The 24,445-nt window shown below is 49.0% G+C and overlaps 1 protein-coding gene across 1 annotated transcript in view; it reads left to right on the forward strand.

Annotated features, from left to right (window-relative positions):
* The first annotated feature begins 16,403 nt into the window (after positions 1-16,403).
* The window catches only part of Foxo1 (forkhead box O1), an 89,297-nt gene continuing 81,255 nt past the window's right edge, over positions 16,404-24,445 (forward strand). Inside the window, 2 exon segments of the mRNA XM_028873346.2 lie at positions 16,404-16,888; positions 16,891-17,102. Coding sequence (XP_028729179.1) covers positions 16,489-16,888; positions 16,891-17,102 — 612 coding nt within the window. The 5' untranslated portion in view covers positions 16,404-16,488.

Raw genomic sequence — 24,445 nt, forward strand, 5'->3', positions numbered from 1 at the left:
CCTGAACATTGCAGCACATGCTTTCAGTCCAAGCACTCAGGTGGCTGGCAGAGGCAGGAAGATCTCTGTAAGTTTGAGGCCAGTCTGGTCTACAGAGTGAGCTCTAGGACAGCCAGGCCTTTGTAGAGAGACCCTGACTCAAAAAATAAAAAGTAAAGAAATGCTATTTTTGTTTATTATTGTAGTGGTGTGGCGTGAGACGAGGTCAGAGGATAAGTGTGTGGACTGTTCTGGGAATTGAACTTGGGCCTTCAGGCTACCATGACAAATGCTTCACCAGCTGGGTGTCTCACCAGTACCCCAACTAGTTTTTGAAACAGGAACTCTCACTGAATAGCCAGCGTGGCCGTCGGGGTGTACCAGAGAGTCCCGGGGAGCTAGTTGTCTTTGCTAACCCGCTGGGGTTACAAGTCTGTGCTGCCGCATCCCAAAGGGGGACCGGAAATCCACATTCCAATCCCCGTGAGTGCACCGCGTACCGACTGAGCCGCATCCCAAAGGGGGACCGGAAATCCACACGTCTTCCTGGTTTTTGACTTATGATGTTTCCAAAGTTCTCATCACTTCATATGTGTGTGTGTGTGTGTGTGTATACATATATATATATATATATATATATATATATATCTTATTTATTTTTATTTTATGTGCATTGGTGTTTTGCCATGGGTGTCCCATTCACAGGAACTGGAGTTACAGACTGCCAAGAGCTGCCATGTGTGTGGTTGCTGGGAATTGAACCTGGGTCCTCTGGAAGAGCAGCCAGTGTTCCTAACCACTGAGCCATCTCTCCAGCTCTTCTCATCACTTCTTACTAGTTACTAAGTGTGTTGTATATTTCAATATGCTATGAAGATAAGATGGCATCGATGGGATCTTTTAATAGAATATTACTACGTACGCACATCTCAACCCATTTCAACAGGTGGTTTCACAGTGCTGAGAACCAGCAGTCTAGGAATAACTGTAAACTGCGATAATGCAGGCAGTGGAATTCATTTACATAAAGAGAACCCGTCTACTTTTACAAAGGAACAGTAAAATTAAGCTGTGGACTTCTCCCATGAGAAATATTTAACTGCTTTTAAAGGCAATTAAAGAAAAACACAAAAGAATGAATGCAGGACCTGGAAGCCCGGGTATTCCTCTTCCCTTTAAGTAACGTGTGGTGTTGTAATTGCTCTGTTGGTCCCCTTCCCAGGCTTTCTTTTTCCTTAGAAATATGATTGTGGCCGGGCGGTGGTGGCGCACGCCTTTAATCCCAGCACTTGGGAGGCAGAGCCAGGTGGATCTTTGTGAGTTTGAGGCCAGCCTGGGCTAGAGAGTGAGTTCCAGGAAAGGCGCAAAGCTACACAGAGAAACCCTGTCTCGAAAAACCAAAAAAAAAAAAAAAAAAAAAAGAAATACGATTGTGAACCGTTTGTTGTTTTGGATTCTACTCATGAACTAGACATGCCGGCAACTTCTGTTTCTAGAGGGAAAATACAGATCATATACAACTAAGGTAACACTATCCAGTCCCAAGGTTATTTAGTGCCTCCCTGGTCACTTCTCAGCCCCCCCCCCATAGCCACATTCACCTTGGCCACACTTCTGGGACTGTCCATGACCTTGACCATGGTTCAAATGTAATATGTAGTGTCTGAAAGATGCCGCTGGGCCTTGTGAAGAAAGTGAATATTACTAGGCCACTCTAAATCCATCACTAACCCCACCCCCACCCCACCCAGCACGGATGTAATTATGGTTTTGTCTCTTAAAATGCTGTACCCAGAGCTTGGGCTTCAAGAGTCTTTCCAGGGACCCGTTCGTGGTCTGGCCATTAATGAGGAACTCAACACTTTTCTTTTCCTAACAGAATATTTTTATTGATTATTTGGGAATTTCACATAATGCACCCGGATCACATTCATTTCCCAGTCTTTCCAGGTCCACCCTCCACCCTTGTAACCTACCCCCCCTAAAAAAGAAGAAAAAAATATGCCAAACTTTTTCTTGGCTCAGTCAGCATGAGTTCTGGTTCTGGGTTCTAGTAGTGGTTCAAGCCCTCAGGAGCCCCCTAATTAAGGGGGATGGGCCCTTTTTCTGGAAAGGCTTCTTCTGGATAAGAGGGGTGTTAAAAGCCTCTTTCTGGTTTGGGAAGACAATTTCGGACAGGAAACTCTCCCAAGTCCCCCACAGAATGTTGGGATGCCTATAGTGGGGGACCCTTTATCCTGTGTCCTCAGGAGAGGCACGGTTTCGGTTTTGCTTGAATAAATGGCCGGCCAGCTGTGTAAATGACTAAATGTGTGACGGACAAGTTTGGCCCAGAGAGTTGTTTATTTGATTTCTTGACTTTGTAGCTGATGTTTCTATTTTGTCTGATCCCTGCAAAGGGAAGCTGAGTCCTGTTGACGATAGAAGTTCTGCTGGTTTTTCCGGATGTTGCCACTAGGTGGCACCCTCTGCACGACGTTGCTTGTTTTGGTTTTGGTTTTGGTTTTTGGGTTTTTTTCCCCGCCCCCTGCTATTCTCTGGCTCTGGGCTCTGTGGTTGGGGGTCAACCCTAGTCCTGGCTTGCTTCACCAGGCAAGGTGGGCCAGTGGAGTCGGAGTCATAGGCGCCACTGTGTGTGGGAGGGGGCAGACTCCAGACCACCACCCCTTCCCTTCCGGCCCCCAACTCCTCCATAAATCCCAAGCCCCAAACTGCCCTCTTGGAATCTGTGCCTTGCAACCATTGCCCTACGTGGGATGCTTGTCCGAAATTCCTTCAAACTCTGTTTACTTAAGTGCAAAGGGAACTTCTTGGGGCAGAGGCGAGGAAGCTGGTTTTTGTTTTGTTTTGTTTTGTTTTCTTCCTCAGCCACTGGTACAGATGCGGCTTTCCCACCCAAGCACCCTGATTGAGACCCTAGGCCCGGGACACATTTCACAGGGACCTTATTACTGGAATTTGGGGTGCAGCTCGAAAACTCATGAATTTGTCTACGGCTACGGAGGTTCTTCAGGGCTCAGAAGAGTCTCCTGGAGCATTTCTCAAGAGATTACAAAAAGAAAACAACAACAACAAAAAGCTTTAAAAAGTTACAACCCTTTTTGATCCACTGGCCCCAGAAAATGGTAGGACCTTTAATTTGACTTTTGTCAAATCAGCTCTGGATGGGGGGAGGTGAGCGGGGTGGCGGCGGGGGTGGGGGGGTGGTCGCGGATGACAGAACTCCAAAATTTAGAGGGCTTTACAGGGATGAATACCTCTCAGCGGATCAAAAGTTTACAATCCCCGAGACACTAAAAGGCAGCAAGCTGCCTGGCTTGCTGGGGCCACACAGGCAGGCAAAGAAAGACGATGCTGGCTGCTTTCCAGACAGCTAGCTCGGAGCTCCCGACTGCCGGCACTGTTCACATCCAAAGGAGAGATCCTTAAAAACAAACAAAGGAGGTGGCGGCGGTTACCAAGAAAAATGCCAGTGCAGGGAGCCACGGGCGCAATTAGGGACCATAACCTCACACCTCAAAGAACAGTTAGCCCCGGCCACGAGCGGGCGACTCACTCCTTCATGGTGGTCCCAGACTGTCCCCCTCCCCCCTCCGTCTCAGCAGAGATCTCAGTTGAAAGATAGGCAGCCCCATTACCTTTGCTGCTTTAAAAAAAGAAAAGAAAAAAAATTTCCTTTGCACCTGCCTTGGAATTTAGCTTGACTGTCTCTGTCTGAAAGAAATATTTTCTAGCTCTCCCAGACTCCACAACGGAAACAAATCCAGACTCGGGGACCCAGCCCCGGGACTTTCAACAACAGTTTCCTAAGGTATGGGCTGTGACAAATCGTCCCGGCTTGCCAGTGGACCACCCCCCAGCCTTGGTGAGTCTCTTGGCTGCAACCCAGCTGATCAGGCTCTGGCAATATCCCATAAACCAAAAGACCAGACAAAAAATTGCTCCCCATATCAAGAGGCTGTTCGGAGCTAACATCCTCACCCCATGCCAATTGACTCGGAACCTGCTTTTCCATATTCCAAATCCATACATTTTGCTCCGTCTCTTCCCACCAGACCTCCAGGGCTACACAGTCCTGGAACTTAAGAATGCTCCCTCCTCCATTTCCCCAGCGCCAGGGAGCCAGCTCAAATTTGCCTCTGAATATAGACTGATCCAATGACCAATGAGACTAGCCAGCTAGCCTGGACCTGACTGCCCGAAGCATTCAAAACCTCTCCAACAGTCTTTGGGAAGGCGTTACAAAAATACTTAACAGGCTGTCACACCCTGACTCCACTCTGCTCCAGGATGTAGATAGCCTTCTCCTGGCAACAGCTGACGCCCCACCTTTGAAAGACAGAGGACTTGCTCCAGCTGCTCCCCACATTCTGATATTGTGTCTCCATGAAGAAGGCTCAGCTCTACCGAATGGAGGTCTCCTGTCTGGGATACCTGCTCGTTCAAGGTAGGAAACTCTCAACGCTGCCCCAAAGGTAGCCATCCTCAAACCAAGAAGCAGGTATGAGAATTTCTGGGGGGCGCCGGGATATCTCAGGCTCTGGATTCCTGGCGTTGCGGAAATAGCCCAGCCCCTTTATTCTGCCACAGTGGGAGACCAGCCTTTAAAATGGACTCAAACAGAGGACCCAGCTTTCCAGAAACTAAAGCAGACCCCAACCTGGGCCCTAGCCTTCCCTGGTGTCATTAAACCATTCCCCTTTCTGTCGGTGAAATGAGACCCGGCTCCTGGGATCTTGGTGGAGAAGACCTCTACCATATCTGTCCAAAAGTCTGGACCCAGTGGCCTCGGGCTGGCGATCCTGTTTGCATACACATACCATAGCTGCGGCCACCATACTAGGAAGGAAGCTGACGCGCTCACCCTGGCCCAGGCCAGGACCCGACTTTAAGAGTTCCCCATGCTGTGGAAATCCCCCGAAGAGGGGCAGATGGCTGGTGGCTGTCAAATGTCCACATCACTCGACATCAGAGTCTGGTGTTTGATCAGCCTGGTCTCACCTTTGTGGCTCTACAGAGCCTCAATTCTGCGACATTGGCGCCTGATTAAAAACCTCAGGTCCCCTCCATGACTGGGAGGGGTTGCCGGACATTTCTCAGGCCAGTTGCCCAGACCTCGGTGTTCCGGTGGATACTCCACTCAGCCCCTGGCACACATATGTATGCCCTAAGAGTCTGGAATGTTCCAGTGGAAGCTCTATCTCAACTCCCCTCCCCCATCTCTCTCTCTCTCTCCAAACCCTGCCCTGTCTCAAGCCTGCCAAACACCTCTCCTCTCCCAGAGATGCTCAGAATCACTCCCACCGGGTAGTTAAACTGCACCCCAGAAAACAGACATGTCGTTTTTCAGTCTCTCTTCCTCATCTCCTCTCTGGGGGGCGGAGAATCCCCGGGAATGCTTTAAACTGGGACTTTTTCTAATGCGGTCTGATTTGGATTGGTGCATCCAAGGAGAGGCTTATCAGGTTGCGGAAACTTTTCACTCAGGACTCTCCCTTGCCTGAGGCAGAGGCCGGTCTGTTTATTGATGAACACAGACAGGTCATCAATGGGGTCAGGAGAGCCGGAGAACAGTGACTACCCAGTGGGCCACCCTATGGCACAAGCCTTGCCGCAGGGCACATCATCTGCACAGAAGGCAGACCTGGTCGCTCTCACTCAAGCCCTATACCGGACAAGGACAAACATGGAAACATTTATACACACAGAAGTGTGTTGGCTTCCCTCTGTGCTCATGCTGCGACTCATAAGAGAGATCTATTGACTGTAGGGACAAAATGACAAACCCACCACCACATCACCACCACCATCACCTCCTCCACCTCCACCTCCACCACCATCACCACCACATCACCACCACCACCTCCTCCACCACCTCCACCACCACCTCCACCACCTCCACCATCACCTCCACCATCACCACCACCACCACCACCACCACCACCCCCCCCCACCCCCCCCCCCCCCCCCCCCCCCCCCCCCCCCCCCCCCCCCCCCCCCCCCCCCCCCCCCCCCCCCCCCCCCCCCCACCACCCACCACCACCACCACCACCTCCACCACCACCACCACCCCACCACCACCACCACCACCCCACCACCACCACCACCCCACCACCACCACCACCACCCCACCACCACCCCCCACCACCACCACCACCCCCCACCACCACCACCACCCCACCACCACCACCACCACCACCACCACCACCCACCACCCCCACCACCACCACACCTCCACCACCACCACCCCCCCCCACCCCACCCCCACCACCACCACCACCACCCACCCCACCACACCACCACCACCACCACCACCCCCCCACCCCCACCACCCCCCCCACCACCACCCACCACCACCACCACCACCACACCACCACACCTCCACCACCACCCCACCACCACCCCACCACCTCCACCACCACCACCCTCCCCCCCCCCCCACCACCACCACCACCACCTCCACCACCACCCCACCACCACCACCACCCCACCACCCCCACCCCACCACCACCACCACCACCACCCCCCCCCCCCCCCCCCCCCCCCCCCCCACCCACCACCACCACCACCACCACCCCCCCACCACCACCACCACATCACCACCACCACCTCACCTCCACCACCATCACCACCACCACCACCACCACCACCATCACCTCCACCACCACCACCATCACCTCCACCACCACCACACCACCCACCACCACCACCACACCACACTCCACCACCACCACCCCACCACCACCACCCCATCACCCCCCACCACCACCACCCTCCACCACCACCACCCCACCTCCACCACCACACCCCCACCACCACCACCACCACCATCACCTCCCCACCACCACCACCACCTCTACCTCCACCATACCACCACCACCACCACATCACCACCACCACACAACAACAATGAACCCTTCCTCCCCCATCCATCACCATCTCTAGTCCAAACCACCCGAAACTCCACCGACCTACCTACTACTCAGTGCTTCGACAGTCACACACACGAACTTAACTCTTAATCCCCCTTCATCCAAACCACAATGGTCGGTAAGTCCTTAAATGTATCCCGGAAACTCACGAGCCTACCTGTAGCTCGAGTGCTTTGGTACCATGTTCACACACACGCAAAGCTAACTCTAGAGAAACCCTGTCTCGAAAAACCTCACTCTCTAAATTAATCTTTAAAGCCGGTAAAAATCGGCTCAGCCTTTTACCCTGGCCCTTCTTAGGACAAGATGTACCCTTTGCCAGACGGAATTCCCTGCCACGAACTCTGTTGCCCCGTTTAAGAGAAGCTGTCGGTGAGATTACTAGTCAGTCCTTTTAGAGTGTCTCCAGACTGCAGCCCGTTCTAAGGTTTGGGGGCCCCTCCAGTTCCCTCCTCAGGGCCCTGTCATTCATACCAACCCCGAGACCAGGTGGTCATCAAAAATTTCAGCAACCTGAACTGACACCTGCCTGGGAAGGACCTCACACTGTTGTTCTGATGACCAACTGTGGTCAAGGTGGGCGGGATGTCCTCCTGGATGCATCACACCCATGCCAAGCCTGCTCCACGCCAGGACCAGAAATGGGCCCTCTCACTTAGTCCACTCGGGCTCCGACTCTCATAAACAGAATTCCTGTTTGGTTCTCTCTATTACCTCCTTTCTGCCTGTTGTCACCCCCACCTACCCCCCCCTGCCCTGTTACTCTCAGCTTATCTCCCTCCCACAGGAAGTGCCTGTACCACTGATCTCATCCATTGTATGGCCTCAGAACATTTATATGTAATAACCAGGGCTAACTGAAGATGCCTGCGGGCTGCATGGGTCGGGTAACTTGCCTGTTGTGGGCCCATGCCTCCTCTGATTAGGGCTGTAGTACCCAAGGCAGCAGTCCCTGCCAGCTCTATCCCTACTGTCCCTGGACCAATGCTGCAGCCGAAAGGAGAAGAAGAGGTGACTTCCTATGGTCCTGAACAAGCACACTTGGGGAGTCTATGCACAACCATACATAACTCTGGCATAGTAAACGGCCGCTTCTGCTCTGCTAGAAGTCAGCCTCATTTTCACTGAAGGTTATTCATTTGTGATGGGCTTTAAAAAAAATGAAATCTATGAACATAAACTTCTAGTCTCACTCCATTCCGAGGTAAGTTTTTCTTTAAAAATACCTCTGAACCTGCGGACATGGTGGCACACACCTTAATCCCAGCACTCCAGAGGCAGAAGCAGGTGAGTCTCTGTGAGTTTGAGGCCAGCCTCGTCAGCAGAGTGAGTTCCAGGACAGCCAGAGCTACACAGAGAAACCCTGTCTAGAAAAACCAAAATAAGTAAGTAAAAAAATAAACAAGTAAATGAATACCTCCAACAATTATGCTCTCTGGGCAGTAACGGGGACACTCTCTGGTTTTCTCTGAGGCCACGTTTGTGGAATAAATAAATAAAGAGGAACCACAATGGTGTTGGTTTTGCTCTGTTTTAACCGTTGTCTGCGGCCTCCCGACGGCTCTGGCTTTGATCCAGCAGTGTGTCAGCTGGGGCTAGATGAAATGGAACAAGGCCCTCCGGTGGACTGTGGGATCAACCTTCCAGGTTCTGTCCCCAGTTTCTGGAACTTAGGAGGAAGGATGTCTTTTCTATTTTTTAAAAAAATGCAATAATTATCACTCTCCGGTGTCTATAGAACTCAGTTTGATTCAGGATAAAGAAAGTCAGGGAAGGACTTCAGGGAAGTCCACCATCCCGGAAGAGCTGGCCACTGAAGCTGTCTGAACAGCCCGAGTGACGGATGGCTGCGTAGTCCCTACTTTATTCCTGTGTACAAATGCAAAATCATCATCATTGTGGTTAATTTCGTTGTGTCTAAGCTTCTTTTATTAACATAGACTGAACTAGCTTTCTTTTTTTAACGATTTATTTTTATTTTATGTGTATGGGTGTTGTGCTCATATGTATGTGTGAACCAAGTGCATGCAGCGCTCACAGAGACCAGAAGATGGCAGCCGATCACCTGGAACCGAGTGGAAGGTAGTTGGAAGTTTCCTGGTGTCAGTGTGCTTCCCCGCCCCTCACTCCCCCCCCGACCCGCCCTCTCACTTCCCCGCTCCTCACTCCCCCCTCCCCCGCGGGGTGGGGGTGGGGTGGAACGGGGATAGGGCAGGATGGGGATGGGGTGGGATGGGTCGGAATGGGGTGGGTCGGAATGGGGGTGGGCGGGATGGGATGGGGGTGGGGAGGGGTGGGGAGGGGTGGGATGGGGGTAGGTGTTTAATGAAAGCTAGGATCGTAAATGCCCAATCCCATCCCATTCCCAAAGTAAGTTCTCCTTTAAAAATACCTATGATATTTATGGTCACTGGGCAGTGTGGGGGGGGGGAGCACACTCCCCAATACATAGGCAGTTGTGGGTGCTGGGAACTGAACCTAGGTCCTCTGGAAGAGTAGCAGGTGCTCTTAACCACTGAGCCACCGCTCCAGCTTCTTGAACTGCTTTGGAAGCAGAGCAGATTGCTAACAGTGATGGAAAGGAGAAAGGAAATCTCAACCGTTATCCAACATCCCTCCCCACACCGAACCCCTCCCTGATTCCAGGCCAGCTGGAGCTGGTGTAACCCAGGCTGGCCCTGAACTTGCTGCAATTTTTCTGTCTTAGTCTTCCAGGAGCTGGGATTACAGGCCTGAGACACATTTCTCTCTCAATTTTTCCAAGTGTGAAGTTTCTAGGAAAATCATTTTGAACCATGAAATTAACATTGGATTAATTTCCAGTCCCAACATTGTATAGATGCAGTATAGATGCATTAAAACAGATGAGCTCTGAACTTGCATACAGTTGGCGCCAGACAAGTTTGACTATAATTAGACCAGCTTCTAAGATAAACCTGGAAGTAAATTTGTACCTGAGTTTTCATTTCTGTAAAGATAAAAACACATCAGCCCTTACTTTACTGGGTGATTTGCATGATTTATTCAAAAGATAGCTGTAAGCCAGGTGTGGTTCCAGCACTGGGGGAGGCAGAGACAGATCTCTGAGTTCAAGGCCAGCCAAGGCTACATAGTGAGACCCTGTCTCATAAGAAAAAAAAAAAAAAACCCACAAAAGATAGCTGTAAAATGGTAAAGTCCCTGGTCTGTATTGCTGTTGAAAGTATAGTTTTTATTGAGACAGATTAAAATATGTTTTTTAGATGTATGTAGGTATTTTCTCCCTTATGTTGTATTGAATCCAAATAGGGTCTCATGTATGTTAGCACAGTGTGATACCAACGTCCTACACCACAAGCTTTGTGTGTGCATATATATATATATATATAATTAGTTCAGTGTGACACCACTATGCTTTGCCACAAGCTTCATATGTACATGATGTTTTATGATTTAAGATCTAGAGCTAGAACATTCAGACACAAGACTGCACAGATATACATATCCATGATTTATTTTAGCTTTGGGAGAAGTGCTATAGATTTGAACCCAGGGCCTCCTCCCACTGAGTGACTTCCTTAGCCACGTCAGATGATAGATTTTCTTGTTTCAGAGGGTGCACAAAGTGGAAAAACACAAGGAAGACATTCAGGGGAGCTTAGTTTTAGATTGCAGTTTTTCCAAGTTGGAATCTTCTAGAGCTCACACAAGCAACAAAATTCAAACATCCTGTTTTTTGTTTGTTGTTGAAACATAAGCTTATTTAAAGTACATATGGCATCTTTTGAGAAAAAATTAGTTTCTTTCCAGGCGCTCTCTCAGTCATCTGCTAATTAGAAATTTCATTTTTAAATGCTAAACCTCAGTGCAGCAGGAACCCCGTATTCCCTGCCTTCTTGGGAGACAGAGGAGGAAGAATGAGGAGTTCAAGGTCACCCTCAGCTATATACTCAGTGTAAGACCAGCCTGATCTACAGGAGACCCTGCCTCAAAACCAAAAATAATAAGTAAATGTTAACCCTTACAATACAGAGTGTTTCCATGTGTTTTTAAAAGTTGTATTCATCACATGCTATCCTGAAAGAGATGTATATTTGTCTCTTTATTTTCTGGCACGGGGACTTTACATAAGAGTGGGCCCTCTAAGTCATCCAGATCCAATATTTAATAATCTCATCCTCCCTGTTTAAAAAAAGTTTTTTAATATATATGGGTGTTTTGCCTACATGTATGTCTCCAAGGCACGTTCATGCCTAGCAACTGCAGAGGCCGATAGAGGGCGTGGGATCCCCTGGATTAGATCTACATATCGTTGGTGGTCAGCCCCCATGCGGTCTCTTAGCCTCAGCCATTCCTCCAGCCCCTGAAATGTGATAATCTCTTGTCTCCCATTTTTACATCCTCATTGACACAGGTCATCTACACATTCTAGAAAAACACATGCACTCTTAACTAACTACACAGCCATTGCCTCTTGTTATTATTATTATTATTATTAATTTTTTTAATCAACAAACAACAAGCAATATGGTTAGTCCCTAAAAAATGCTAGCAGTAGGACCAGCAGCAAATATGATTCCTGGGTCAGGGCTCCTGTCGCCAACCCTGAGGAGCTGAACTTGATCCTCAGCGTCTACAAGCTAGAATGAGAGAAGGGAATCGAAGTTGGCTTCTGACCTCCACACACTTCCTGTTATGTGAGCTCGTGAGTACACGTGTACACACACACACACACACACACATACACACACACATACACACACACATACATACACACACACACATACATACATACACACACACACACATACATACACACACACATACATACATACACATACACACACACACATACACACACACACACACACATACATACATACATGTGTTAAAAGAAAATGCTAGTAGTTTATTTTTCAGTCATGTGTTTACTACTACCCTGGACTTGGTCATTTGTTTGCGATCACATTTGACCCCCTTGTCAGGGCTAAAATGCTATAGAAACAGGATGATCAGGCTAGAAAAACAAAGAGAAGAAAATGGACCGATGGGATAAAGCAGCCATTGATTTCTTACGTTCTAACACGAACATTCGAGCACACTAGTTCTCCAAGTAAAATGCCTTGTCAAACTTCCTCTCTGCCAAAAATGCACTGCCATCTGGATTCTACACGGCAACGTTTTCTTATTTAATACACATGTCCCACTTTGGGGAAAGGCATGGTAAAAAGCTTTAATATGACAAGAAACAGAAATAAAATAGTGAAAACACATTGTGTTTCAAAATGAATGCAAGGTTCAGATTTGTGACACTGTGAGAATTGGAAGTTTCACGTGCTCTCTATTATGTTTATGGCCATACTATGAGTCTTCAATGTCATAAAAAATTTTTAAAAAATTCTAACCCACATGCAGTTTGGAGATCAGCATTTGTTTATTTAAAAAAAAAATAGTATAAGGGCCTACTATTTCAAAGAGGTTAAATGTCATCAGATGGTTTCTAACCCCCAAGTAATATCACCAGTAGTAGAAAAGAAAGCAGAGTGTTCTCCTGGACAAGAGGAAATCTGAATTTCACACCCAGCCCTGCTAACTGCACCAAACTTGGGCAGATCATTTATCTTCTCAGTGTTGCTGTTCCCTGATTGGAAAGTTGAGGGCTCTGTTAAACTGAGCATGACATCTTCAGGGGACAGGAGCACTTTCCGGACTGGTAAAGGTTATGTCACCAGCATTGTGGGATGGCATCTCAAATGTTTTTATTTTATGGCAACCCTAGGGATTAAAGCCAGTGTCTCACACATGAGTCACTGAATATACGTACTACTGAGCTTTACTCACAGCCCGGTAACTGTGTTTTAGTCACTTCTTGTTTCCACTTTTTCTTTTTCCTCCTTCCAATACAAGGGATTAAACCTAGGGCCTCAGATGGCGATCTCCACCACTAGGCTGCATCCGCAGCCCCTTGTGATTTTGAAGTCTTACTGTAATTAGACTTTAACTTGTTCTGTAGCCCAGGAGACCTCAAACTTGAGAAGAGTCTCCTGTTTCAGCTTTATGAATTTCTGGATTTGGGGCCCTTAGCTCCCAGCTAAAACATTGACTTTATTTGTTTGCTAGTTTTCGAGACAAGCCCTCACTGTACAGCCTTAGCTGGCCTGAAATGAATGCACCATGCAGAACAGACTGGCCTAGAACTCGAGAGATCTGACTGCCTCTGCCTCCCTGAGGGCTGAGCTTAAAGGCTTGTGCCATCACGCCCAGCAAGTTGACAGTTTTCACAAAACACCTTTTATTGTAGTATCTAACACCCCCCCCCCCCCCCCCGCTTTCTTAATCTCCCCTTTCTCTGTGGGAGGGGGCATGATCTCATGTAGCCCAGGCTAGCTTGGAACTCACCTCGAACTTGCAACCTTCCTGCTTCCACATCTGAAGTGCTGTGGTTACTGGTGTGTGCTACCTCCTGGAGTTGATGTTGGAAGCCAGGACACGGTGTGTCCTCAGCAGGCCCATCTGGCTCTGTCACAAGCCAGTGTTCTTAATCACTCATCTTGGTGGAATTCATTTGACTAAAGTTATGATGATGCGAGGCTGGCAGGAAGAACACACACAGCCGAAGTGTTTATGCACACACCGGCTTTACAGGGCCCTTACGCTTCTCTGCAGGGGTGCTGAGGATATTGATGGGAAAGCCAGGGACTGAAGCTCTCACCTGGCACTTACTACCTTCTAAGTGTGCTGTCTTATTATTTATTAATTAAAGGAGATCAGAGATAATCTCCAAGCTACCTTTCAAATGTAACGTTCTGTAGGGCTATCAGAAAAGGAAGTTTAACTAGAGATGCCTTTTATCAAGGAAAGCTTGCCTGTTTCTTTCAGGATTCCCAAAGCACACGCCTGATCTCGCAGGGACGCCTATCCTTGCACACTTCACACTTGTGAGGATGTGACATGCCGGTGACACAGGTTTTTCTTTACAGAATAGTTTGTGCCAGGTAAAGACAGGAAACAGTGAGATGTTAGCAATGCCCTGTGCTTCAGTAAACTGACGTTTTGATACAACCACAGGATAATCATCTCCATCAACCTTTTAAGACACATTTTTTTTTGACCTTTGTATTAGGGACATTGACAGTATAGGTTCTCTGACTCTTTTCCTTTTTGGCCTTGGGTATTAAACTCAGGGCTTCAAACATCCTAAGCCTGTGCTTTACCACTAGCCCTGACTGTGACATTTAAAGAAACAATTGGGGACAGTGGCCTTAGAGAATCTGAAAATTTGGGGAAAGCTTTAGGAAAACTCCTTTAACCAGATGTACTTATCCCTGAGAAACAAGTCCCCGAGAAACCGGAATAGGGATGAGGTTAAGGCTAAATACACAGCTGGATTTCAGGGCCAGGAATGATCCACTGGTGCTCATCCTATTTGCAGGGTGCGGCTGTCTGAATGTGGGCCCATCTCGGCAGACTGTGATTATAAAGGGAAGGAGTAGCAAAGACTTGTTCTTTGTGGTCCTTAGAAATTCACTGGTTTACTCAAGTCTCCCAGTGGCTGCCAAAGAAGACCCCACCTGCCCAAATTTATAGTCCAGGGGAAGAGGTGACAACCAACCCATGTCCTGGTTCAGGAATCTCCACCCACATCTCCTTTAGAATCAGTAGGAAGCCACTGCGATAAAGGGATTATGAAGAAATATGGGCCTGGACTAGAGAGATGCTTGAGACAAAGGCAGGAACAAATCTCTACACAGTTCTAGCCTTTGTAAGAACCTGGTTTTCTTTAGATGCTTCCTTTCAAATACAAAAATTCCATGTAAGAAAGAAGAGTGAAATACAACAGCAACAGGAAATTAGGGGCTGTCCTTTTGGAAACATTTAAAACCCTAATATTCACCTTCAATTGTAAGGATTCTCATTCATGAGAAGAAAAGGCCATCCTCATTTCTTTTTAAAAGAGAAAGCAAATCAGAAACGCGAGCGAGGAAACATTTTCTCCTACTCTGTACGACGAAAAGGGTCATTATCTTTCTACCTTTGGCCCTGCTGAGCTTATACTAGATATCCAGATCTGGGAGCTCACATTGGGAAAAGTGAGGTGTAGGTGGGAGCAGGCTGATGGCGCAGAAGCAGGAAGCTTAAAAGACCCTGGGGGGAGGGCTGTGCCCCAACACTTGGGTCTGATCTCCTTTTTCGATTTCTCTCAACACCTCATCGCTTCCACTCGAAATAAAAAAGAAATAAGCAACCAGTTAAACTTAATGAGGGGTAATAAAGTGACAAGGTTGTCTCTAAAACGCTGCCCTGACCCTTTGGCCACCACTCCGGTTCTCGGGGCACAGTGCGATTCCCGTGGCAGGAAAGCGGTTCCCACAGCCGACTTCAGATCCGAGGCGCTACTGGATCTGTGCGCTTGTGCAACAGTCGTGTCTTCTCCCCGAGCCGCACCTCTCTGGGGTTCAGGATGACCGGCGGCTGGGGGCTGGACCGAACCGCAGAGTGTCTCAGCTTGCAGGTGTGCAAGGGTACTGTAGGAAGGGGGACCCGGAGCCGCAGAGCCAGGGCTCTCCACTCTAAAGATCTCCGAACCCGAGGCGGCCCGGACAGATGCCAGCTTAGGAAAACATTCCTCCAAAACAAACCCCACCGACGTCCCCAGAGCTCCGCGAAGAAGCGTGGGCGGAGCGGGCTTAGTGGAATCCACGAGGAGCCCCGCCGCCCACGTCGCGCCCGGGAGCGCGCAGTGGCCCCGCGCCACCCCTGGAGCCCGGGTTTGGGCTCCGAGGAGGAGTTACTCGTTTGCACTCCGCGTAGTAAACAAAAGTATGGTCGCCGCCTCCACGCTGCTTTGCCTCCTGGCAATCCGAACTCTTGCGAGGCGAGAGACTCAGAAACACTTGAGAATTACAGAAAATAATAACGGAGATCGAAAAAAAAAAAAAAAAGTGTGAGAAAGAAAAACACCCCACTACCCCCCACCAACCTCACTGCCGCCTCCCGAAGGAGAGCCGCTCCCGCCCAGGCCCGCGCTCATTGGCTAGCCGGCGGGGACGTGGCGCGCCCATTGGCCGCGCCGCCTGCCAGTCAGGGGCGGGCCGGGGCGCGCGCGCCGCCGCGGGCGGGGAGCCTGTGCGGAGCTCGTAAGTCAGGAGGCTGCGGAGTCGCTGCAGTCCTTGCCGCCGCCACATTCAACAGGCAGCAGCGCTGCTGTCGCGCGGCCGCGGGGAGAGGCGAGAGGAGGGCGACAGCGGCCCGCGGCGTCCGCCCGTCGGCTCTGGGGTCCGCGGCCCTGTCAGCGGGAGCGTGGCGCCCCGGCCGCCGGGCCCCGCGGCCTGCTCCGTGCCCCGGTGCGAGCCGCAGAAGTCGGAGGCTCCTGGACGCCCGTGGTGACCCAGCCAAGTTGAAGTTCTGGGCGCGTCCGTCCGCCGCGCCGCGCCGCGCCGCGCCGCGCCTCGCCCCGGCGTGCGTCCGCTGACCGCGGGGGGCTCTCCCGCCCCAGCTCGGAGCGACTCTTCCCTCCGGTCGCCCGCCCCGCGCGGCCCCCGGTGCCCGCGTCTCCCGGTACTCTCTGCTGCGGGTGGGGGAGGGGCGGGGGGTCACCATGGCCGAAGCGCCCCAGGTGGTGGAGACCGACCCGGACTTCGAGCCGCTGCCTCGGCAGCGCTCCTGCACCTGGCCGCTGCCCAGGCCCGAGTTTCCCCAGTCCAACTCGACCACCTCCAGCCCGGCGCCGTCGGGTGGCGGCGGCGCGGCCACCAACCCCGACGCCGCGGCCACCCTGGCCTCGGCGGCCGCTGTCAGCGGCGACTTCATGAGCAACCTGAGCCTGCTGGAGGAGAGCGAGGACTTCGCGCGGGCGCCGGGCTGCGTGGCCGTGGCGGCCGCGGCCAGCAGGGGCCTGTGCGGGGACTTCCAGGGCCCCGAGGCGGGCTGCGTGCACCCGGCGCCACCGCAGCAGCCCCCGCCGGGCGGGCCGCTGTCGCAGCCCCCGCCCGTGCCCCCGCCGCCGCGGGGCCCCTGGCGGGACAGCCGCGCAAGAGCAGTTCGTCGCGCCGCAACGCGTGGGGCAACCTGTCGTACGCCGACCTCATCACCAAGGCCATCGAGAGCTCGGCCGAGAAGAGGCTCACCCTGTCGCAGATCTACGAGTGGATGGTGAAGAGCGTGCCCTACTTCAAGGATAAGGGCGACAGCAACAGCTCGGCCGGCTGGAAGGTGAACGGCGCCGGGGTGGCCCTGCGGGACGTGGGTGGGGGCGGGCGGGCGGAGGGGGGTCGGCAGGTGTGGGGTTTGCGGGGGGCCTCCCCCCCCGGAAATGGCAGGGCGTGCGGGGAGAGCGGGTGAGAAACGGCAGGTGTGGCTGGCGGGGGGCTTCGCGGAGACCTGGAGCGCTGGACCAAGTGCCGCGCCAGGGAGTTCGCGGGGGGACCCGGAAAGGGCTTGTTTGGGAACTAAAGGGGAACGCCAGATCTGGCAGGCGTGAAAGTTAGCTCGTTGTTGGAGCGGAGGGGTTCACTCCGCTGCGCTCTCCTTCTTGACACCCCGAACCCGCGAGGCTTCTTCGGGCGGCTGCTCTCCGCCCACACGCGCACCCAACTCTCCCAGCCTTTGGCCGCCAAGGTTTCCCCGGAGGAGCCCTGGAGACGTCCCCCTTCACGCACACGCACCCTTGGGGACTCGGGCTGCCGCTGGGGTGGCCAAAGACGCGCAGCTGGCCGAGCTAGGTGCGGGCCGGCAGCTGCCCCAGGTCCCCGGGGCCGGAGCGAATTGGGTTTTAGCCAAAGTGACCTGCGCAAGGTGGTCGAGCGTTCCTACTCTCTGGGTAGGGTGTCCGACGCGTGCAAGGGGGCGGCCACGGCTTTTAGGCTCTGGGTAGCCTAAAGTTCAAGTGTGACCCTTGGCCGGGGCGGGAGCGGGCGGGGAGGGAGGGACCGCGTGTACAGGAAGCTGGAGCCTTTAAAGGGCCAGTGCCTCCGTCTGGGAGGCCACACTTTAGTAGTCGGGGAAGTGCTGCCACAGTTGGTCTTTCTTGGGGAGGGGTGCTTTTTAAATTGGAAGCCGAGAAGCTGCTACGCGTGACCGGATGATTATGCATGGGTGTTTGCGAGTACTTTCTCTAGCCATAAAGCCTGGAGCTACCCACGAGGGGCAAGGCTGGGAGCTTTGGAGTATTTGGTGGAAGTCTTCAGTGGGATGCCCGCGCTTAGGGAATTGCCGAGGACCGACCTTCTGCCTCGGTGGAGGATTGCAGATTTGCAAATTTGGGTGCTTATGGTCCTTGTTTACCTTCTGGAGGTGGCAGGGAGAGACCGAGGTGACTCAAGAGTTGGACTAGGACATCTTTACCCCGTGGTGGGGGTGGTATAAGGGCCCGGGGCCTTTTGGAGGAGAATTGGAATATTGCACTGGGGTCACTCTGGCGGCGGTCACCCTTGGTTGACAGTTTCTCGGCGTCACTGGTGGAACATAACAGATCTTAAGAGTCTCCTCTCCAGTGTAACACAACATTTTTTAGTTTTTGTTTTTTCCCTCTCTCCCGGTCTTGGCTGCACAGAATAGCAGAGTCTTTGCTTCGTGATTGTTACAGCAAGGTGCTTTTGCATACTCTGTCATCCCCGTGGTTAAAGTATCTAAAAGGTCAAGTTACTCACATCATGTGAAAGTTCTGGGAGAAAGAGCCAGGGGTGGTTTTAGTTTTGCCACAGTGTGTTTTAAAGATCCCCACTATGCCTGACATGCAATATTACCAAGTGTTCCAAAAAGTAAAATACCTATTTCTGATCCTCTAATTCACAAACATAGAGGTTGTCTTTAAAATCCAGTTTTAATTAACATAAAGCATTTGTCGTTAAAAACCCTTTGGGCTCCTAAAGCACAGTGTGTACTTACACCATTCTTTAATGTTCTTGGACAGGGATACAACCTACTTCAGTTTGAGTGCCTTACTTTAAAGATACAGGCAGTGTTTGGGGATATTTTTAGTTTTGCCTTTTAGATGGCTTGTGAAGATACTCTTCAACTAGAACGGTAACAAGTTTAAAATTCGTTTTTAGGAAAATAGTCTTGGGTCACATTTTTAAGCTATTTTATTTTATTCTTCTTATTTCTTAATAATTCAAGTGTAATTACTTATGTATTAAAAAAAAATTCTCATTGGAGCCAAGAAACGTGTTCAGCATGAATTAAGGGCCCTCCAGAGGTGAAGGTCCAGGCACTGTTACTTCAGCAACTAGCAAGTTTTGGGGTGGGGAGCAAGTGTTTTCAAAGGAGTAGATGTTTGACTGTAAGAAGTCTGTCCGTGTAAGCTAAACTGTAGCAAGTGCGTTTTCAGTCTGAGTAACGGGGGTATTTTAAGAAGAAACCTGAACCTTTGTAACTCATAACTAGTCTTCTGGTTAAAGCTTTCATAAGAATGAGTTATGATACTTGTTAAAACCAAGTTTCACTCTCACATCTGAAAGATGTACTGAAAATTCATAAAAGGAAGAAGTTATATTATGGTTTAAAATCCGATTCTAAAATGCAAATCAACCCAAACCTAACTGGTCTAGCACTGTGGACAAGTAGCTTTGAAACAGAGTATTTCCTCTGATTAGTTATTGGGAATCCGGCTGAATCATTAATTAAACTGTGCTTTGTGATGCACTTCCTGCGACTTGACTGAGAATTTGAAAGTCTTTTTACAAAGGACAAAACAACTGGGAAGCTATTAGTGTCCAAAACCTTTATTTTTAGAAACCGAGATGTATGTAGTTCAGTTGGTAGAATGGTTTCGTAGCATGCAGGAGGTTCTGGGCTCTCTCCTCGCGCTGTATAAACAGGGTGTGGTGGTACATGCCTTCATTTCTAGTGTTCGTCTGTGGTCCTCAGCTACACAGGGAAACGATGCATATGTGTATACACATTTGGAGAGTGAGTTAGACATTTAAAACGGCATGGTGATACATGCCTGATGATACGGCACTCAGCAGTTGGCGGCAAGAGGATCATAAGTTCAAAGTCATGCCTAGCTCCATAGTGCAGCCTGGGCCACCTGAGTCAAAAAGAAAAAAAACAAAACTTTTAATGTTTGGTAAAGCATTGAACATACACTTTTCCTGTTTGTGGACATGGTGTGTAAGTAACATCTGTCTTAATATTGTGTGTGCAAGTACACATTTGTTAGCTGGTATGCATGGTTTGGATGCCTTCCTCAGCCTCTCTCCACCTTATTTTTCAAGATGGGGTCTCAGTAGGGTCTCTTACTGTGGCCTTTAGAGATTTGGCCAGACTGGCCTGAAATGAGCTCCAGGGGGTGTGCCTTCCGGAAGTTAACTGCAAAGACACAGGCTTTTATGTTGGTGCCTGTAACCAGGACTCAGGCTCTCAGGCTAGCACTTAACAACATCTTCCTGGTCTCTTCCTGGTCTCTTCATTTTGATATCGGCTAGAACTGTTCTAAGTAACACACGAGTGGAACTTAAAACTTGGAAAACCTGGAATGTTTTAAACAGCACAGTATTTGTAAACAATGAAACTTCATGTCCATGACCTGTTTCCTCACATAGAAGACTTTCTAAAGCTTGGGAAGAGTAGCATTGTGAGTAGTATTTTTTTTTAAAGTGGTGGTTTTGAGTTGACTCTTATTGTTTTGATGGAACACTTCAAAAAATGCTTTAGGACTGGGGGGGGGTGTGGCTCAGATGGCAGTGTGCTTGCCCCGCATGCAAGAGAGCCTTGATTTTTACTCCTGTGTGCAGTGCATGCTGGAGATCATAGCATACGGGAAGTGGAAGCAGGAGGATTCCAAGTTCAAGGACATTCCTGGCCACATATCTCCCCTGGGGTATTTGAGACACTGCTTCAGCAACAACAAAATTATTTGACTGTAAGATTGAAGATTTATTAAAGAAGGTTTAGGGTTTCATTTCTTTTTCTTTTTTTTTTTTAATGAAATAGCTCACTTGTTAATTTTGAGTGAAATTTCTTTAATTTTATCAATAAAATAATAGTACATTTTTTAATGTCTTCAAATGTATGTTTAGTCTGCAATTTAGTGTTTTAGTTTATAGGTGAGTAGCTAGAGATGGCTGACTGGGAGGATGGTTGCTGTATTGTGCACAGTGCCTTTGACTTCAGAGAGCTCTTCTTTCTGAGACTGAGGAGAGGACTTGATGGTACTTTTCCTACTTCTAGTTTTTCCTTTGTTTCATTTTGTGTGCGTGTGCACCACCTGTGTGTAGGCATCCATGGAGGTCAGAAGAGGTGTCGGATACCCTTGAACTGGAGTTACAGTGGTTGTGAGCCATGATCTAGGTACTGGTAACCAAATCCTGGTTCTCTACAAAAGCAGTGATTGCTCTTAAGTAAGAACAGTAATTGCTCTTAACCTCTGGGCCCCCTCCCCAGCGCCTGTTTCTAGTATCTACTGCTGCTGCTGCTTTTTGTGGTCATCGAAGTTCCCTTAAAGCCCTTTTGATAGTCAGACAAACCCTCAGACGGGCAGTATGTTGACTGCCTGGATAGATGAAGAGAATGAGGGGTGGAGTAAGGAGACCGAGGCTAAGTGTGTGTCTTATCTGTTAAATGCTAAAACATTTTAGAGATTGGAGTCCTGTACCTACCCCCGCTTGGGACACCATAGCAAGAGGACTGTGAATTTGACACAAGCTTCATAGCAAGACACCCCCATCACCACATCTCCACAACGGAAAACAGATGTCAGATCTGAAAACCATAAGAATATTATTCTGTTACACTTCACCTATGAACTTTTTCTCAGCAGGAAGGACCTTCCATGTTTATTGCTGGAGGATTTTTCATACATGCATATGTTTTGATCAAATCCGCCTTCCATTTCCTCTCCTCCAGTTCTTCCTCTATTGCCCCAACACTTTGACCCCCCTAGCTTCATGTGCTGTGGTGTTAGATGCACTGAGTCTCCTTAATGCTGGTTGTATGTGCACGGGTGTAGGACTGTCTACTAGAGCATGGGTAGCTTCTTAGGGCCACATCCCTGAAGAAAATGACTCTTCTTCCCCTAGTAGAGATCCACTGTTGATAGCTCCTCAGTGGGTCTTTATGAGCCACTCCCACAGCCATGTTGGGGTTTTGTTGCCTTGACCTTGTGCAAGTCTTCTAACATGCACTCACAGCCACCGTGAGTTCATGGGTGCCCTGCCTCGGTCTTGCCCAGCAAATACTGTTTTGCTGTAGATGGCTACTACCTGTGGCTCTTTAAAGTCCTTCTGCCCCTTCTTCTAAGAGGATTCTTGGAGGTGTTGGCTGTGATTGGATTTAGATGTCCCATTTAGAGCTGAGCACTCCTGAGTCTTAGTCTCTGTACATTGACTAGTTGTGGGTCTTTGCAATCTACTACAAAAAGAGGCTACTGTGGTGAGTGTGGAAAGGTAAACTAATCTATGGTTATTAAGACAACTTAGGGGATAGCTTATTAATATGTTCATTTAGTATAATAATTCTAGATTTCTCTACTAGAGTTAATGACCTAGCCAGCCATGGGATTTGGCCCAGTAAATAGTACTAGGCACCAGTTTCATTTTGAGAAGTGGGCTTTAAGTCCAGTTAGAAAGTGTGTGGTTGGTTACTCTCATACTGTTAGACCATTGCCAAACCAGTGGGCATGATCTTGCCAGGGTAATCATGGTTTTAGCTTTCAGGATTCACAGCTGAGTATGAATGTAGATGACTTTTCTCCCCTAATAGTGTGCATAGACTCTTCCAGCACTGTGAAGGCTAACAGTAGGAATGAAGCATCCAACTTGATTTCTCCACATCCTGCGACTTAGATGTCTAGTATCCTTAGCAATAGGGTCTTACTGTCAAGTTCTTGATGGTAGTTAAGAGCAAGGCAATAGCTATAGTCTCTTGATTTAGTGGGAAGAGCGTTTATGGAACCCTGCTGATGAACGATTTGAAATGAGGTAATCCAGACCTGGTACTGACTGGGTTTTGTAGCAGGAATCTTAAAAGTTCTTATTAATAAAATCAAATCCGAGGCGAGTTATTGGGGTCAAAGCTGGTAGATCAGAGAGACAGAACAAGCCACAGCTATCTCACCTTGCCGGATCCTCAACTGGTCTTGTCTCCTCAGACTGGAGGCCTCTGAGTCCTCATCTGGAATGGGTCTCAGCTGAATTACTGCTCAAAAGCCTGAAGTTGAACCAGGCCAAATGCTTAACCAGCCAAAATCTTCTAGTTTCTGGTCCTCACGCCTTATATATATCTTTCTGCTTTCTACCACCACTCCCTGGGATTAAAGGCTAGCTTTCTGGGATTAAAGGTGTGTGTCACCATGCTTGGCTATTTCCAATGTGGCCTTGAACTCACAGAGATCCAGAGGGATGGATTTCTATCTCTGGAATGCTAGGATTAAAGGTGTGAGTGCCACCATTTTCTAGCCTTTTTATTTAGTGGCTGTCTGTTCTCTGACCCCAGATAAATTTATTAGAGTACACAGTATTTTGGGGAACACAATACCACCACAGGGTTTCTTACTTGATAGCCTATGGTATCTAGGAAAGGCATCGTGCCACCCTCCTGTGACAGGAAGATAATATTTAAATGCCTTTTGTATGTGTATATGTATATATTTTAGGAAATGGCTATAATAGTTTTTGTGTGGCTTTGTCAAATGTCTTTAGTGTTAGTTAGCCCTCTCCATGCTCCCTCTTCTACCTTGCCCAACCATCCCACCTCATTCATTCCTCCCGTTAATTCCCTTTCTGCCTTCATGCATCTTACATTCTATTTCCTTCTCTTAAAATCCAGACCTTCATGGCCCCTTGCTGGTTTCCTGATTTCCTTAATTTCCCATTTAAACACATATCTAAAGCTTCACAGCTAGCCATCATATGAAAGAGAACATTCAGTGTTTTTCTTTCTGTGTCTGGGTTACTTCACTCAGAATGGTTATTTCCAGGTCCATCCATTTACCTGTGAATTTCCCAATTTAATTTTTCTTTATAGCTGAATGATACTTCATTGTGTACTTGCATCAATTATTATGGATACTATGACTGTTTTTTGTTTCCTAGGTATTGTTGAATAGAGTAGCAGTGAACGTGGATGTGCAAATGTCTCTAGTAGGATATAGATGGCTTGAGAATAAGCCCAAAATTGGGATAGCAAGATTAGATATGGTGGATCTATTTCTAGCTTTCTGAGGAAGAACCACACTCATTGCCATAGCTGATGTCCCAGTTTTATATTCTGCCTTTTTTTTTTTTTTTTTTTTTTGTTAAGACAGTATCTCATATATCCCTGGCTGTCCTGGAACTATGTAGACCAGGCTGGTTTCTAACTCATAGAAATTCACCTGCTTCTGCCTCCCAAGTGCTGGGATTAAAGTTGTGCACCCTAATACCCAGCTGCAGTACACACTGTCAGTCCGCATGCTAATATTTATATTCAGTATATATGCATGCTGACATTTTTTTCATTTTAGTCATTCTGATTGGAGAGAGATAAAAATCTCTAAGTAGTTTTATTTTACATTCTCTAATGACTAAGTACATCTGTTCCCCGCCCCCCAGAACTCTGTTTAGTTCTATGCCCCA

This window comes from Peromyscus leucopus, chromosome 6 (genome assembly GCF_004664715.2).
Source record: "Peromyscus leucopus breed LL Stock chromosome 6, UCI_PerLeu_2.1, whole genome shotgun sequence".
Taxonomy (NCBI): Eukaryota; Metazoa; Chordata; class Mammalia; order Rodentia; family Cricetidae; genus Peromyscus; species Peromyscus leucopus.